The sequence below is a fragment of the Gouania willdenowi genome, chromosome 10 (assembly GCF_900634775.1).
Source record: "Gouania willdenowi chromosome 10, fGouWil2.1, whole genome shotgun sequence".
Classification (NCBI taxonomy): Eukaryota; Metazoa; Chordata; class Actinopteri; order Blenniiformes; family Gobiesocidae; genus Gouania; species Gouania willdenowi.
In genome coordinates, this window is record NC_041053.1 from 28,661,113 (window position 1) to 28,679,894 (window position 18,782).

Below are 18,782 nucleotides of genomic sequence, written 5' to 3' on the forward strand. Positions count from 1 at the left end.
ATTATGGTAACAGTTGAATTTCGGGAGAGAAAAGAGTTCATCAAAATTAATGAAAGATTAGAATACATGATATTTTTAACGTAATTTAGTTTGTCTGGATATTTGTCCTTATTTCTAAATGGAACAAAAGTCTTTTACAAGAAAGAATGCGCTGTATGATTTAGTTGAAAATATTTTGTCCCTTTTAGTAGTGTTATAATCAGCGTGTGACGAGATCTAAAGACATATACAAGCTTGCACAACTCCTAGATTGGCCAAACTCATTTAACAAGTTCTGATGAACTATAGCCGGGCCCTCGGAACGTCATTGCGCAGAATAGTCAAATGACTCAGTTCCACCAGGTAAAACAAATTCAATTGTGCAACGTAAAATCATAATCTACGTTGAATTGCCTTTGAAACGATATATCACATGGCTATGTATGTTCCGATAAATTTATAAATGACCAAAAAAGGTCTCAGAGAGGCTCTTGACATCTGCTCATAGAATATCCATGTCAATTTACAGCCCAATTCAACGAGCATTAATGGAGGAGTAGTCATTTTAAATTTAGGCCCCTGGGGGCCCCTTGGCGCCCCCGTGGCACATATGGAGTAATGGGCCCCATTCATATATTGGTATGTGTAAATAATTTGGTACCACCAATTGTCGCAATATTTGACTCACAAATAAATGAGAAAACTACTTTAATGGAAATTGCCGAAAAAAGGGGGTGGCTCCTTGGGCCCCTAATTGAATTGTGTGAGGCATTATCGTAAACTACGTTGAATTACCTTTGAAACAGTATATCACATGATTATGTTCCCATAAAGTTGAAAATTACCAGAAATGGGGGTTGGGTGGTCATAAAAGGGCTCCGAGCATCTCATCATAGTCATTCATAGAGTAATCACCAAACTACATTCCGTTCTAACGAGAACTAACTGAGGAGTAGTTATTTGAAAAATGGGGCCCATGATATTTGACTCGCAAATTAATGAGAAATCGACTTTTGTTTTTTTTTCTTCAAGAATCCCCCTTGAGCCCCAATTTGAAAATCGGGCTCCGAGCTTTGATGCGTACCTACCAAATTTCAGCCTGATCCGTTCACGAATGACAGAGGAGTAGCGATTTTAACTAGTGTACACAACAACAACAACAACAACAAGAAAAAGAAGAACAAGAAAAACAAGAAGAGGAACAAAGTGAGTGGCGTTTTGAGTCCGGTAACCCGGCCTAAAAATACATTTATCCATATTGTCCTGCAAAAATCACAGTATCCCGTGAGTTTAAATAACCTTTTACATTTGCTACTTGAATTATCACTGTCATTTTGTGTATTTTTTTTTTTTTAATTACTGGCCGAAATATTTCAGTTCTCAAGTCATTTAACACAAGCTCTTGCACACACTTGGGTTTGGCTTAGATGATGGATGCTGTAGAGCTTCGTAGTTTAGTTTTTTGCCTAACTCTGTGCAAGAGCTTTCAAATTCATCTGTGAGTGGTGGAGCAGTACTCTGCAAAAACACACATACAGCATTTTTCAAAGTTTCTCCAAGCAGGTAATGATTTTTTGGTCAGTTTTTTCACACAGTAAAAGTTGACCAAGGCTCTTTATTAATTTTGATTTTACACCTCCCTGCTGAAAAATTAGGCACTTGGTTGGAAACGTTCAACTTTACATGATTGAAAGGTAGACTCATTGTTTTACCAACACAATTTTTTGATTTCAAGCCCTTTGTGACCTGCTATTTATCTTTAGGCTTTATAAGTCCCAGTCTCTCTTGCATACTCTACTTTTTCTCACTTATGTTTTGGTGCTTTGCCCAATCACATTAACTATTTAAAAAATGTATAGCAATTTTTACAGCCTTAAAGCTTTATCACAACTTTTCTTAAAAAAAAACAAATGGTCAGTGCATCTCAGTTTGAACATTGATTCTGAGCTTGTGTCCTATTATTGATAAATTGCTCAATTGGAGACATAATTACGGTACATTATGCCTTGGGGTTTTAATTCCCCCATTCATTTCTAAAACAAGGGCATCTTGCTTCAAAGGATAACGTCATTGTTTTTGCTCAGTGATACTAGCGTGTATTTAACAAGTATGTGATCACAAATTACTGAGCCCCACAGACAATTATGCAAGTTCATACAATGCCCAAACCCATTTGAAGAGAGACAACAGTGTTGAAGAGACTCAAACTGTCCAATGTTACTTTCCCAAACTCCAGGTCTTGGTTTCACAGTTTTGTCCTGTAGGTATTGTGCAGTTTGTTAAACTGAAATTTCAAGAGTTTTGTTGGTGCTGATAAAACATTTACTGGTTACTGTTATATGAGGACTTTAATTTCTCTTTAATTCAGAATGAAAATTTAATTTTTTTGAAAAAGATTAAAAATGACCTCATAATCACCTACCGGTAATTCTGAATGAAAATGGCCATGAATGAGTGAATTAAATATAAATCTGAATTAAGTTGCTGAGTTTTTCTGATTTTAATTCCGAATTTAATAGTTCCTCGATTTGAGGATTTGATTCCGTGCTAGAGATGACTTATTGTTCTAATTCTACATGTAAATATAGTGAAATTGAATTGAATCATTTGCTTGAAAAGATATGTTGTTGGCACTAGAAAGTTGGTTTTCATCTCCGCATAAACACTTCGATTGACATTTTTGGAAAAGTTTTGAGCATTGCATGTGTGATGCGAAGTTCTGCAGACGGACGTCTAGAAGTTTTTTTTATTTTATTCTTTCCATTATTACTTGTGTTTCCCCCCTGAAACTCTGCCAAAGTAACTTACCAACATATTTATGGTGTCATGGATGGAACATTTTGGGAAAACAATGGCGAGTGTTGGTTTTTTTGTGCGTTTACATGGAAATAATTGAATGCAACTGAAATTGAATGCCTCGATGGCATTCAATTTCAATGGCATACAAGGGAATACCGGAAATAAACTAAAACAAAAATCGTGAATCACTGTCCTAGTTGACTAGCGAAGATAGCGAACAGTTTTATGTCTGTCTATGAGACTTCAATGCAATGCGCAACAACTAAAAATGTCAACAAATGGATTGTTTACGGTGGAGATAAAAACAAACTTTCAAACGGCATGAACGGAACAACCTTTCACATCTTTTTTGTGAGAAAAAGATTCTCGATTTTTTGATCTATGAGACCTACACTAAGGATTTATTTGATTATTTTTTTTGTCTCCAGCAGCTTTAAATTGATGAAATAGTTGGTGTTTTTGTGATGACATGATGTCATGAGTAATTGACCTGTATATTCTGAATGGTGAACTTTTTTCTTTGATACCGTCTTTGTGAAAAGTTTTCCTGTTAAGAAAAAGGCCAACTTGTCCTCATATGAGTATGCACACAAACTTCCAACTTAGAACTTGATGACAATCCCCCATTCACCTCCAACCTCCCCCCTCGATATCACACCTTGGATGCAAAAGCATGCCTGTGCTCTACACATCACCCTGTCCTGGGGGGTGGGGTGTGTGGGGGGTGCTGCATTGCTTTAGTGCCGCACTGTGACACCAATCAGGGGAGATGGCGGGCTCCTTTGTCATGCAAACACTACTCGCTTCTTGTCTTATTCAAATGTCTGCCCTCGCTCATTCTCCTCTCGCTCACTCTCTCTCACCCCCTACCCCGCATCACCCCTACTCCTACCCCCTTATCCTTGCTTCTCGTCCCCTCCACCCCTAAATTTTGTCTTCTCCCATGTCTCTTCCTTCCATCTCAAGTCCAAGTAAAACCATGCTGGGATTAGAAGGGGCCTCTGGGCCCAGTGTTGGCTCAGGCAGGCCTCTCTCCTGGGGGTCAGCCAGCATCTCGGTACATGGGGCTGCTCGCAGGCCCAACCAATTCCATTTCATATTCAAATGTTACAATCAGGCCTCTGACCCTCAGGGGGCTCTTTATAGCTGCAGCCCCAGGTCGCAGGGTCAAGATGGTGATTTAATAGCTCCAGCAGAGAAAAAGAGGGGGGGGCAAAGTGATTTAGGGGATGAATGAGTAATAAAAAAAGCATTTTCCTAAGTTGTCATGTAAATTTCAATCTTTATTCAATATGAGGCTCCCTTCACACTAGAGAACTTTCTCAATGGCTTTCTAGTGGATTTTAGTCATTCAGAATGAAGAAAGTCTATTTTCTGCTTTAACTCTTGACTTGTGGCTGGTGTAAACAGTAGCTAATGGTGACGCATGCAAGGTTTAAGGAGATATAAGGTGGCATTAAATAGTCGCCATGCTTCTGGGGTGCCACCACGTCTTATATGTTCTCATGCTCTGGAGTGGCCTGTTATTCCTGTCTAAGGGTGTGTTCCCAGCTACAGCTCCAGTACGGGCTGTAGGAAGCTGTTTGTGAGACAGAAAGTGACACAAAGTGGAACATATTCACAGGACAGGTACCTCGTATGCCTTTATTTTTACAGACGAAAGTTTGACGTATCACTGAAAGTTTAGTGTCATTTTAGCTCTTACCTGGCATTTCCTTCACTTAATTAGCATTGCACACACTGTAATTTAACGTCTTACTCACATGGCGTGTCTTGTTTGGGACCTTCCATTGACTTGACTCATTAAAAACCCAACCAAACCCTCACAGCCTGTTTGACCGTGCTGTTTATATTTTTGCTTCCTTATTTATTCAACTTTTTCCTGGACGTGAGCCTCACCCCGTCATTTACACCCTGACGGAAATCTTAGGTAATTTTTTCTTTTGAAAACCAAATTTTTTAAGGATCGTGCAGTCAGGTTGGTTAATTACAAGTCCAAATACCTCGTAAAATGTAAGATTACTTACAAGCCGAGTTTCAGGGTAAAAATCCCAGCTTGGGAATCCACCATCAAGAAAAAGTCCCCTAATGCTACCACCAGTGTTGGGCGCAAGAAATAACCCCGTTATTGTTACAATATGATGCGTTGGTCCGTTACTTTGCTAGCTGCAGTGTACTTCCTGTTTACAGTGGCGCTACATATTTTTTTGGGATGCCGTGCCAAACACGGTAAAACAGTAGAAGAAGAAACATTGTCAGCGTGTTTATGTTTACATCACGTGCGCCAATCATGGTGAGTCAATGCGAGAGCAGGACGAGCTTCTCAAAGTGGAAATACGCGCATTATGTTTGTCTCCAAAAGATGCATCAATGAAGCTAAGCTAACACTGCGACTGGATTTTAACGGACTGTGACTGTCAGCCAAACTATTGCACGGTATGTTGTTGTAAATAAATAAGTGACTGCTGCTGCGTCACTGGTAACAGCAGCTCGTTAGCCTGATATGTTTAGCATCGTGTAGCTGAGAAAAATGCTATGAATTTGTTTTTCCACATTTATTTTCATAAGCATTTTCAACAGCAGAATGTGCACCTGGAATATGCACAGCTTACTTTACATTACAGTGCTAAGGCTGAAAAATTACTGTTTTAGTTTTGGAGCAGCTGTTTTGTGCTTTATATGCACATCATTTATGGTTGTTTTATAGCAGTTGATCAACAGTGGATTATTATATAATTAGAGCACTGATATGAAGCTGTATGGACACAAATGACCCAAAATAAATAATACATTCTTTAATTCTAAGTAACTCAAAAGTTACTTTTTCCAGTAACCCATTACTTTTTGGTGTAAGTAATCAAAATAGTAACTGAGTTACTTTGATAATGAAGTAACTAGTAACAGTAACTAGTTGCTTTTTTTCAGTAACTAGCACAACACTGGCTATCACCTACCTCGGATATGAGCGATACCAATAATGACACAGTCATACTGGCTTGTTAGTTAGCCAGGTTAACAAGGTCCTCGTCAGGTGTTTTCGATACCGGACAACCTGATGGCAAATGAGTTAAGACTGGCATGCACTGTGCAAGTTTTTGAATCATTGTACTCAGCTTCATCTCAAACTGTGCGACTCGTGCAGAGCCCGAATGTGCGCAGCTCACGATGCATATTCTCACACTATACAGACCAACACTCTGACACGATCTGACTGCTCACACTGTACGTTCATACACGACACGTCGGGGTCTTGTTCCCGGAAATGCAACGTACAAATTAGAAGGAGAAGAAGAACTCTGAAGCGTGGCCATTAAAACAGACGAAGAAATAGTAAATGGACCTGATTTTATATAGCGCTTTATCCCCACACTGAAGCAGTCTCAAAGCGCTTTACATATCAGCTCATTCACCCAATCACTCTCACATTCACACACCAGTGGGACAGGACTGCCATGCAAGGCACTAGTCGACCACTGGGACCAACTTAGGGTTCAGTGTCTTGCTCAAGGACACTTCGACACATAGTCAGGTACTGGGATCGAACCCCAAACCTCTCGATCAGAAGACGACCCACTACCACCTGAGCCACGGTCGCCCAAAGAAGAAGAACCCGGAAGTGGAGAGACACTCGCAAATCTCAGCAAAAAGAGCTTTTACAGCGGTCCTACGGTGTTCGCGCATGCGCAGTGTGAGAGTTTAAGGTAAGCCAGTTTGTGGCACTGCTTCAGCTGTGCGATACCCTCACAAAGAGCTCACGAGGAGTGACTGGATTTCAAACATGTTTGATTCCCTTACGACCATACGATTGCTGATCGGGAGCTGGTCGTGAGGTGTTCACCGCTTCTTGCGACCCCATATATACTATACGATGCACGACACATAATCTAGCAGAGACTCGCACGATCCCAAAAAATAGACGCACAAGTTGAAATTTGGCTCAAAATGGGCCAAAAATTGCACAGTGTATGTCTGCCTTTACTGGAACAAGACATTCATTGACAATGATGGAAAACACACAAAATGTGAGACCTTTGAAAACTTCTTCACCCAATAGGGCAACCCTAAGGGGATAAACATATAGGGATTTTATAAATGTGAAGATATTTCATATATGAAGACAGACGTAAATTAGGGAGAGAAAAAAAGGACGCTGGTTAAGGACGCTGGGCTTGTAATCGGAGGGTTGCCGGTTCAAGCCTCAACTGGGCCATCACTGTGGGATGTTGAGCAAGTCCCTTAACCCCGAACTGCTCCCCAGGCACTGCAAAATGGCTGCCCACTGCTCCTCAGGGATGGGTTACATGCAGAGGACAAATTCCATTAATGTAATAACATTACATGGCCAATTAAAGGCGAAAGCCCCGATTTAATCTTTAATCTTAATCTTAAAAGCAGGGATAGAAGAGTCTTGATCGTACAATGTTTGGTTTGATCCCATTGATCTCAACACAGCACGCCACACACTTAACCGAAGTGCCTCCAAGCCAGAAATCTTGTGTGATGATATGAAATCCGACAAAATGATCTAATGATTTTCCAACCTCCTACTGGAAAAAGTGACTTGGAATGCCACCTGAAATTGGAGCTCTGGGAAAAAAAAATGATATCATAGCCGTGTTTGAGATATTTCAATGTGCTGCCTCTAAACTTGGTTGAACTCGAAGATTCAACTTAGCATTAGGTGTTTCTCAGTCAGATCGCTTCTTGATTGGCTACATTCCATTCTACGTCATACATCAATGAGTCATCATGAATCAGGAGTCGTACCTTTCTCCACACACAACGAGGTGTTTTGAAATATTGATCAAGTTTAATATTTACGATTGTCGGTACCGACCCGTTGCAAAACCAGTTATCAGAACAAATTCACTGTGAACACACATCAGACCACAGGATAATCTAGTTGGACAATCTTTATAAACATAAAATAATCTGGCCTGATTATCTTTGTGTATACCCTGCATAAGTAACAATATATATATATATATATATATATATATATATATATATATATATATAATTAGTGTTCATTGATAAAATTGTACTATTATTATAAATTTGTGTGCATGTGCATGAGTATGTGTGTTTGTTTACTTTGGCTGAGCAGAACTTTTATTGAGTGTTTGTGTATACATCGCCACATTTTAAATTACGTACAAAACAAAAATGTGTAAACATTGAAACAAGTGTTATATATTAAGTGAAATGACTAGTGAAAGCATTTTGTTAGTGGTTTAAATTATTACTTGAAGTAGCCACTGAATTGATGTTTATTGTTTTAATAGCCCAAGTCAAAATTTGAATAAAATGTATGTGATTTTATATTTTTTTAATTTTTCAAGTTTGTTTCTCCCTTGCTGTATTGCACCTAAATAAAAATATGATTTTATTTCTATTCATATTCACAACAGTATGCTACAATCTTTAATACAGTTTAATGTTACATTAAAATAAAAACTCAAAGACGCTTCACATGAAAAAAAAAAACAGGTGATATTTTAGTCATAAATTTGGAAAGAGACTCAACATCCTTGACTGGGACTGACTCCTCTGTTTTAAATTTTCCAATTTATTATCCAACAATTCCCATTAATTAGATATTTAACAAGGAGTTTATTTTATTAGCCAATCATTAAGAATGTAGTGGATAAATCAGAAAATTATCACATAATTTAATGAACCTGTGTTACCTGTGTTTTAATAAAAACTCTAACGTCCAATAAAATACTAAGCTTTTTTTTAATTTACTAATTGGAAAAGATATCTAACAGCTTATTTTTTTTTAAATTATGGTGTGGAGTCACATACTAGGGCTGGGCAATATGGACCAAAATTCATATTTAAACAATATGTGCCATTTTTGGCTTTTTTTTCTGTAAGGGACAGCACTTGTGAGTGAGTCCTGTAGTGTGGCTTGTTTAGGCGTAGGCGTAAGTTAGAACGCACTCAACAATCCATCTAACTTTGGTTTTCATGCTGTCCTGAGAAGTAGCAAAAGCAGCGACTCTGAAAACTAGTATTTTAATAAAAAAATAAGCTATAAAATGAAAATATATTGTTATAGACGATATTGTAATATTCTATATTGCCAAAATTGAAATTGCGATATATCTTGAGTCTTGATATATTGCCCAGGCCTGTTGTACACATTAACTTCATTTTCATCCAGTTACTAGTTTAATAACAACAATAGTTTACATGAGTCCCACGTTTGAAGGAAATATATACAATCTATTAAAAAATAGGGGAGAATTGGAAAGTCTGATTTAAAAACAACTAAATTACAGCTGCTGCAGCTTTGTTCGTTTGTCTTATCGCTACACATTTTAAGTTCAAAACCAAAACATGACACAAAAGAAATCATTCCCCATGTATTTTCTTCGTTGACGTTATTTGCAGTTTTATTCACAATGAAAGCAATTTGTATCCGTCTTCACTTATTCTCAGCGAGCACGGCACTCAAACAGTTAAAGAATGTTTGTTTCTCATATTGTGAAAAGCAGGTGACCGCTGAAGGTGGTTGGGTGAAATGCATTATCAAATACCCTGGTGTTTGCCCACTGACGCAAAAACACAAGATCGCCCGCCTCCAACAGCAGCGTAGCACCGTTAGCAGCTTGAAATGAACGAGAAACCTGATGCTCATATGCAACACAAATCTGTTGTCCGTTCTTCATCAGCGAGGCTGCCGCCTGATGCAAAGGGTGTCCCTCTCCATAAATGTAGAACTCAAAGTGATAGGCCCCCCTCACTGGTGCAGTGAAGACCCCTGTAGGGACAGCTTGGTCAGTGAATGGATTCATTTTATCATCTTGATGTTCATTACATCAGCAGAGATGGTAAAAGTACTAGTCTTCAGTGTTCAAGTAAAAGTGTAAATACTTGAGTAAAAAATGACTCTGGTAAAAGTAAGTGTTGAAGTTGCTCCCGTACTTGAATAAAAGTAATTTCAGTACATGCTACTACATTTAAAAAAAAACAAAAAAAACAAAGCCCCTTCAGTAATAAAACAGGGTTTTTAAACCAGCAAATTCCATATCTTTGCTTTCTTTTTAAGAACTTGAACATGGAAACAAGTTAAATATGTTACCTTTGAACACCTGGAGAATTTAGTACTCATAATAAAATGTAAATAAAATGTATCAAGAAAAGAAAAAGTGCAAATTCTCAGTAAAACCCAGAGCAGCTTTGAGTTTAACAAATTAAAAAAAAAAAAAAACTTGGAGAAAAGTGGTAGCTTAAATCTGTTACCCTTCATGAACACCTGGAGAATTTAGCACGTTTTATAGATAAAATTAGTAAATGCTCAATTAAACACAGATCAGCATTAAGTTTAACAATTTCAAAAACTTGAAAATGTTACCCATGAAACAAAGGGACCTGAGTAACAGAAAAAAGCTCAAACTACCGACATTTTGCGCCTTTTTACATCGTGGCGTCATCTCTGAAGGTCTTAAAAGTTACGAGCTCATTTAAAATTTTAAAGTTTGCCAAATAAGCAAATAGTCAAGCCAGGTTCTCGCTAGCACTGTTGAGCGTCGGGGGCCCTGGCGTTGTAATTTTGCTTTAGTAATGACGGCCTCTACATTCCGTTTTCAGCAACATAGGGGGTATTTATTTATTTATTTTCTTTTTTTTAATCGCTACCCTTGTAATAATTGTAGCACACTTGGACATAAAAGGAACTTCCAGGCATGCACGGGTTGTTTTAACTCTCTTTTTAATCTGCTATAGTTCAGAAACACATACAACAGCCGCACCGTCTATCTAATACAGGCAATCTGCTCGGATGCCCCTGTCTTTACCTGAGGACCCCTGCTGCCCCGATGCTGCCTGTGTGATCCTCTGCTTGGTAACCGTAATTACGCTCATTATAAACAGCTTCAACCGGATGTAGCGGCACATGAAGCAGCTCATCATGTTTATAACTCACAACGGATCATTCTACAAGCACGCGTACGGATGTGAATACTGTCTGGTTGAAATGTGTTGGCGCTTAAAGAGACATTGGCTTCATTCGGGTCGGACAGGTTCGGGCCGGGTCTTCTTTTTTCGGCCCAATTAAAGCTCTACTATGTACATCCTCCACATGTGCGTGCATGCGTCTCCTCCGGGTGTTCCAATTAAACTGCAGGTCCCACATAATACCTCATTTAAATTTAAAAAGCGCGTCTTTGAATCAGTCTTTTGAATAAAATGTTATTTCTTGTCTCTACAGTATGTGAGTATTTATTAGTGGAGGACCTACTGTATACCAAGCATGAGTCACACTCTAACTACATTCATCATCACCTTCACCTACAGTATATTCAACAAATAACATTTAGTTTTAAAGTAAGGCTAGGACAAATAAAAAAAACAACTTTAGCCTTACTTCATTAAATTTGGTATACATTTTAAAATTTTCTGCGTTGTTGGCGCTCACTCGTGCGCCACATGATCCCCCTATGCTGTGAAAAATTTCTGGTGAGAACCCTGTCAAGTAAAGTACAAATACCAGAAAATAGACAGTAACAAAGTGTTGGCACTTTGTTACTTGTCACCTCTGTAAATCAGTGGTGTTTGTACCTGTCATTGGGTTATAGGCTCTTCCAATATTTACAATAACATTTCTGAAGATCAAGTTTGTGGGTGTGTTGAACGGTCCTGTGTGTCCTGATCCAGAAGCCAGCAGGGAGGCGGAGAAGGCAACCTGCCTCGCTTTAAGAGAGAAAACCTCTTTCACAACAGCTGATGGTCCAGGAACAGGAATGCTGTGGAACTGAGCTAAAATCACAAACCTTGTATGTTTGTCCTCAGAGCTTCCACCTGGTTTACTATGATGTTTTCTTTGGTTATAATGTTGACCAGCTCTGCTGCTTGTACTGTAAACACAACCTTTGCAGTTATTCTCTATTGAAAGAAAGCAACAACGTTTTTAATACAAGTATTCTTCATCACTTCAACCTTTGTAAAAAAAAAAAAAAAAAAAAACTTAGTCACTTTTTTCAGCTGAACATCAGGAGTCTCTTTAAACCAGTGGTGGCTGCTGCTAAAACTGAATTTAGTTGAATATTAGAGCAAGTTTTCAGCTGTAAAATGTAGCCTGTTGTTTGAAACTGTGTTAACACATTCAATACCAAAGGTCCAACATGTGTTTTATGTGTTTTACATAACTTCAGCGCTCTAGTTTATTTGAATTTGAAGTTGTTTTTAAAGGTTTTTCCTTTTTTGTTTTTAAAAGTGATTATTTTGTAGCCAAACATGTCGATATTTTATTTTCTAATGAATAATAGAAATTATGAATAAAACATTATGTTTTGTATCCTTTCATCTCTGGATATATCTGGAACACTTTAACAAATCTGTCATTGCAAATGTTGTACTTACTGTACTTTCAATTTGTTGCTGTTGTAGTTTTTTGTTGCACTTAAAAAAAAAAAACAAAACACGTATTTTTGGGGGCATTCAAAATAATTGAAATCTGTAATATTTCCTGTGTTAAAGTGGTTGTTTACAACCAAACGTATCGATATCTTTGTACGACTCAAACAGATTTTGTTTTGTGTCTTTAAGTTGTTTTCAGATATTTATTCATCAGATCCATCCAGGTGTCTGTGATTCTTCAGGAAACACGATTTCCTTGAATGATTGACGATTCAGTGCAAATGTTATTACTTACTTTGATGTTGTTGCTGCTGCTGTTTGAATTGTTGCTGCAGCTTTTCCAGCTCATTTTTTTGCAGTTCCTGTTCTTTCAGTGTGGCTGATTGCTCTAAAATATAAAGTAAACGAACAGATGCAGCTCATTTGAATGTACAGCAGGGTTTTAACCCTCCCAATAATCATAATAAATAAAATATAAATAAACAAATACAGTAAATAATAGTTAAAAAGTATTAAAAATAAATAAATAAAAAAGTGTCAATTTAAAGCAATTTAATCATAAACATAAACAAATGTATCTTTTCGAAGCATAAGTGTTAAAGGGAAAACATATATAAATAGGTGTGTTTATACTTATGTATGTGTATGTTTGGACAGATGAATGTACAGTGGATTATATGAATTGTATAATTATACAGCTAACTATCAATGAATTATGTATCCTCTTACAGTGTAAATAGGTCTATATGATAAGAAGATTCACGTATAGAAATAAAGTATAGTACTTGATATTACAACAGGTAGGATTATATAAGTTTATATTTCCTCCTACTGCTTTTCCAGCGTGTACAGGCTTCACAGTCAGGATTTTGTAACTTTGCTTTGTTTTATTTTGATTTTTTAATTAATATTATTATTATTATTATTTTCTCATTGTGGTAAAAACACATGCCGTTTTTGTTCATGTCCGAAATGAAAATCAACTCAATAATAATAAAATGTTATTTCTTGTCAAAATATAGTATTTATTTATTTGTCGAAGATTATTTGTCCTAGTAAAGTGTATTTGTTTCTGTTTCAAACTGTGCTTTAAGATGTTTACAACATATTAAAAAAGACTTCATTTATCAGAGATTTGTCACTTTTTGATCTTTTTTCTTGAGCAACTATTACAACTATTACACCTGTGTTTCCATTGTGTTCCAACCCTGAGCGATGTGCGTCACATTACCTTCACTCTGTTTTTGCAGTTGTTTCACCTCCACCTTCAGTTCAGCCAGCTGGGCACTGATGTCTCTCAGCGTAGAGTTGATGTCGGTGATGAAGTTCTGCTGTTGGTTCTGCACACTGGGTTCCTCTGCTGCAGGTTTGGTTGAAATTATTTCAGTTTGAGACTCGGCTTTGGTTGCAGCTGCTGAAACACAGCAGATACTGAGCAGCACTAATGGAAGAAGGCCAGCCATCTCTCTTTTCTCTCTGTGCATTTCAACTGTGAAACCAGCTTTGAATATAGTCCTCCTGACTGTAGGACAATGATTGATGAGTTCTCAGTAGAGTTGATCAGTACACAAAGAATTGAGTAATACTGTACAGAGGTCTGGCTTCACAGTAATTTTCTATAACTCCAAATATCTCAACCTTATTTATCCCCAACACAGAATAATTTCAAATGTACACTTGTTAAAAAACAGCAGTCCAACATATTCTCTAGACCAGGGGTCACCAATACGGTGCCCGCGGGCACCAGGTAGCCCGCATGGACCATGTGAGGGGCCCTCAGGAGCTCTAGTCACCAATGAGCTCCATCTGAAATCTGATTAACTTTCCATGATTCAAACTCACAAAGATAAATACAGATGAGAGATGGAGTTGGTACTAAGTAGAGTTAAATACTGCTGCATGTGATAAAGTTTTAGTAGTAAATCAACCATCTTTAAATGTTTTTTTTCACTGAGACATTGTGACAGATGTTTACAAATGCTGCAGATTTAATGCTTGGGTTGTGGTATGTTATATATAATGATATGATGTAAATAAAATATATTTAAAAATTATGCAATGTGGATTTTACAAATTTTACATGTTTTACAATCAGTTAAAAGTTGTTTGTTTGTAGCTAATAAATAGCAACATGGGGATTTTCTATGAAATGTAGAAATTGAATAAAATAGGATAAAAAAAAAGAAGTGTTGCATTTCCAACATTTTAAGTGCCTGCCAGCTTTCCTTATTATCTTATTCTCTTGAATTAAAGTGAAACCGTGAAAATGTAGTATTTAAGAAGTGCTTTTCAAACTGTAGCCCTTTGGACTTTTCAGTACCTATGAAGTAGCTCACAGTTTCAGAAAGGTTAGTGACCCAGAGGACAGTGAAAACAAAGTGTAGCATACTAGTCAACCTGAGTGAAAGTAAAACACAGATTAATTAATGTCGTAGCAAAAAAAACTCAAATCAATGTCCATGGGGGACAGTGAAGGGTGACCAAGCGAACTTTGTTTTCTTTGGTTTATGCAATTATTTACAAATCGCAGACAACATGGCATCTCCTCGTGTAACCTCATGTAACCAGGTAAAAAAAAAACATTTACCTTCCCGGTGCTCACCCCTCCTACGTGCCCACACATCCTCATGTAGCGTTTACCCAGTGCAAACTACTAAATAAACAAATCCCACAAAAAAGAAACAAGTTCATCTTTTAATAAACAATAACTTTATTGAGCACTTTAAGGTAAAACATTTGTGATTAAAGTCTTTAAAACTAGAAAATAGCTCCAACACTCTCGCCCCTAATTGTGAATGTGTACGTGTGCGTGTGTGCGTGTGTGTGCGTGCGTGTGCGTGTGTGTGTGTGTGTGTGCTGACTGTCTTCTGGATGTGTTTGTCATATACTGGCTGTGTTTTGTTTAGAGAGAAGGTCAACTGCAAGGATAGAAAAAATGAAACAAAATTTGTGTTTAGATTAAATGTATATCAAATGTGATAATTGATAATAATAATAAATAACTTTTTAAGAATTCATTTTAGCTAGGACCATGACATGATTACACACTGACACACATTAATTAATTAGGTGCCTTTTTCATTTCTGATACGATACCAATATTGCGATACCAATGTCGATGTAATACGATATCAGCATGAATCATACATACTTTTATTACTTATTCTATAAAAGACTTGATCAAGTGATATTACTCAAACAGAAAACAATGTTTAACAACAGTAGGTATGAGAAAAACTGACCAATGGGTTACTCAATTTTTTATGTTAAACACAACAATATTCAACAAAACCCTGTAAAAAAAAAAAAAAAAAAAAAAAACTTCACTTCATCCAATAAAAACAATATTAATTATTTGTAGATTATTTTTTAGATTTTACATGCAGGTGGATATTATCCGATTTCTAAAAAACCTAATCTAATTTTTTGCTGATATCGAACCGATATCAATATCGGGACACGCTTACTGTTAAATATTTACACAGGAAGTGAATATATTCAGTGACAGTCCATATCCACAAAATCATTAATCAATGTCCATGTGTGTCATTACTATTTATTTTTTTCCCTTCATTCTCTCTTCATGTCATCCACATGGTGGGAAAGATCCAAATGACACCTACTCAGATCTTAGATGGAATGACAATTTACCAGCTTTAGGACCAACAAACATCTATGAAGAATCACTGAACTTTCTGTATTCTTTGCATTCTCTGGATTGCAGAGGTTACTGTAATTGAGTTTCTTTTATGGGTACTTGCAATTTTTGGAGTACATTTCCAACTAAAGTACGTTTTAAAAGAAGTAAAGTAATTTGTTACATTTCTACACCGTTCCACCATTACTGAGTAAAATATAATTTTTGTTTTAAAATGACGATAAAAATTCATCACGTCATAGCCGACCAACCAGGTTAAACGTAATGCACCTCGCCCAAAACAGCATTGAATGCCAGTTATTTTAGAGTTCATAAATGTAGCTTTTTAAAAATTATTATTTTGAACTGAATTCACTGATGTTATTTTACTTAAAAATATAATCTTAAATTTTGACAAACCTTTTATTTTTTACAGATGCCTTTGTGGAAAAATAAATTAATTTCCAGTTGTTTAAGATTTTAAGTTTATACATGAGATGTTTACTGTATGCAAGGGCACTGTGGCAAGATGTATTACCAAAAATAGACGTGGGGGGGTGAAAGTAACTAGTAACTATTAATTTAGTGCTATTTAATTCAGCTACTCTTTCTTGTACTTGTGTATTGTATGGATGACTTACTTGTACTTGAGTACAATTTAAATGAAGTAACAGTACTTCTACAGTAATTGAGTAGGATTTTTAAGTACTCTTTATACCTCTGCTGGATTGTACAGAATCACTTTGTATTTCAAACTTTTTCTATTTCACAGACTCGTTGAGGTTGGCCAATCGCAGAGGTTGAGGGACTGCAGCAGAACAAGGTAGGGCATGCCCGAGTGGGCACAGCTGCAGGTCCTAGTTATTACTGCTCCTCTACTGGCCCTGAAGAAAAGGCCCGCTAGCACCACATGGCCATTCTGCCACGCCTACCCTCTGTCCCCGTGCCACACACAACCCAGGAAGGCCTGGTAGCGCCAGGCAGCACCACTCGCTTTTTGCACTCTTTTCACGTGTAGAAAAACAGAGAAGTTCTACAGGGTAGAGCTAGAGTTTGAGAATAAATGATGGTTGGCTGCAGAGGTTAACACATGTTGGAGTGGGCGGGGGGTCCTGTCCCTTCCTCTCTTATCTCCTGACTGACCATTCTCTTTCCCATCCCTTCCCCTCCTCCATCCCTGCACCCTCTCTCCTCCTCCTTCTTCCCTTTGTGGCCTGTGCACCTGCAGCCCTTGAATCTGAGCAATAAAGCTGAAGGATTTGTCTACTGGAGGGAGGCTGAAGGAAAAGTGGGGGATCATTAGACAGCACGGGGAACAGAAAAGCAACAGGTTTCAACAGTGTTTGGTATGGTGCTATGCCATATTCCACAGAGATGTGCTTGACGTGATTCAGTTTGACATGAGGAGAGAGCGAGTTTAAGCAGATTTGCGTCCAGATTTTCACTCTGTTTGGGTTTGTGTCAACAACAATTAGTCCCATCACGATCATTAGGGCACTAGTAGAATAGTAGTACCGTAGTTGTTTCTATAAAGATGAAAACTATTTTTGAATGTTTTCTAATTGTTGATTTTATTTATTTTTCAACTTTATTGTTATTTTTTTTTTACCATTCATTAATTATTAAGTTAAAGTGAAACAACACGTGTGTTGCTGTGTTTGATATTGGTTTGTATGTTGGATTTTTGTACGTACAATACTTTGTTCAAGTAATTCTAGTATCTCATTAGCCCATACTTGTGTTAGATTTATCTTCAGTAGTCACATATTTATCTACTTCTTTTTGTAGTCAACAGCCAACTGTTCAAAGTATGTAACATGACTTCTTTGTATATATATATATATATATATATATATATATATATGTCTGTATTTTCTTTATTTGTATTTAGCTTTCTTGTTTGCTCTTTGTGTCTGTGGCTGCTATAACATGTTAATTTCCCCCGCTGTGGGATGAAATAAAGTATAATCTAATCTAGAAACAAAGAAACAAAAAATAACCCACTTTTCTTCTTCTTTTTTGGGAAATCTGTTTCTATGTTGATCTAGCCTTGTACTTTTTTTTTTTTAACATATTTCCCAGTAACTCATTAATGGATTAACAGATTATCACATTAAAAAAAATCAGTCATTGTTGTTATATTATTGAGAACAACTATTTAAAGATGATTTATTATATGCGTATTTTCCATATCAGGCCATGTGATACTGACTAAGGAATGAAGGACTTGTGTGATCTTTTGGGCAGTGACCATCAGATTGTCTCTGCTACACAAGGAAGCAGAATGATTAACCACAAACCCATATCAAGGTCCGTGTCCAGCTAAAGTACTCAACTCTGTTCGAACTCGGAGCCCAAAATGATAAGAACATCTAAGTTAGGGTAAAACTGTTTCCAGTCATGTGCTGAACAGCTTCTATTCAATTCCCCACCTGTTGTAATGTTATGTTCAGTCATGTAGAACTTTTCTCTCACCAGTTGCATGCCAGACCCCCAACGTTGTAAATCGCTGCAAAGGGAAAAAAGATTCAGCTCTTTCAGAAAGCGACCATGAAGGCAGAGGAAATCACTTTAAACGGCCTTAATTCTGCCATTACATGAGAGGGAGCGCTGTGGGGATTGGCTGGCCCTATGATCCATATTCACAGTAGCAGGATGAGGCTCGGAAGCCCGCTGAGAAAATGGTGTAGTAATCAGGAGCCAGCGGTTCTGCCTGATCAGGTACGCTAGCCCCCTCAGCCCTCAAACCCCTCCTTCTAGTCGTATGCTCCTTCATTTCTCTTCCTCTCTTTGCCCCGTAAGGAGATCCTAATAAGAGTTAGGATGTACTGAGCTCCTCTTCTGTAAAGACCTAGCAGGAGATGAGGCCTGGTGTGAGGGTTGAAGCTAGAGGTATGGGTTGTGGTAGTAGTAGTGGGATGATTAGGGGGAAGGTTTTTTTTTGTGTTTTTTATCCCCACATTTGATTATTCGGGTTGGCTGAACTAAATTCTAAACCCAT

The 18,782-nt window shown here is 37.4% G+C and overlaps 1 protein-coding gene and 1 long non-coding RNA gene across 2 annotated transcripts in view; one reads left to right on the forward strand and one right to left on the reverse strand.

Annotated features, from left to right (window-relative positions):
• The window catches only part of LOC114471093 (uncharacterized), a 33,631-nt gene extending 16,838 nt beyond the window's left edge, over window positions 1-16,793 (forward strand). Inside the window, exons 3-4 of the long non-coding RNA XR_003674942.1 lie at window positions 13,395-13,510; window positions 16,554-16,793. This is a non-coding gene — a long non-coding RNA (uncharacterized LOC114471093). The remainder of the gene's footprint in view (window positions 1-13,394; window positions 13,511-16,553) is intronic.
• Window positions 9,153-13,632, reverse strand: LOC114471092 (uncharacterized). Its single transcript, XM_028459673.1, has 5 exons — window positions 13,376-13,632; window positions 12,440-12,532; window positions 11,559-11,642; window positions 11,347-11,478; window positions 9,153-9,547 (listed from the first exon to the last, which is right to left on the reverse strand). The coding sequence occupies exons 1-5, from the start codon at window positions 13,626-13,628 to the stop codon at window positions 9,264-9,266; spliced, it is 846 nt and encodes a 281-aa protein (XP_028315474.1). The 5' UTR covers window positions 13,629-13,632; the 3' UTR covers window positions 9,153-9,263.
• Window positions 16,794-18,782: the final 1,989 nt, after the last annotated feature.

What these genes read in the sequence shown, in the direction of transcription:
- LOC114471092 (XM_028459673.1), bottom strand. Translation starts at nt 13,628, where the DNA reads ATGCACAGAGAGAAAAGAGAGATGGCTGGCCTTCTTCCATTAGTGCTG. An exon ending in GCAGCAGCAACAACATCAAA is followed by an intron (nt 11,643 to 12,439) that starts GTAAGTAATAAC and finishes TTGTGTTTACAG; the next exon opens with TACAAGCAGCAGAGCTGGTC. An exon ending in AGCCTATAACCCAATGACAG is followed by an intron (nt 9,548 to 11,346) that starts GTACAAACACCA and finishes CTGTCCCTACAG; the next exon opens with GGGTCTTCACTGCACCAGTG.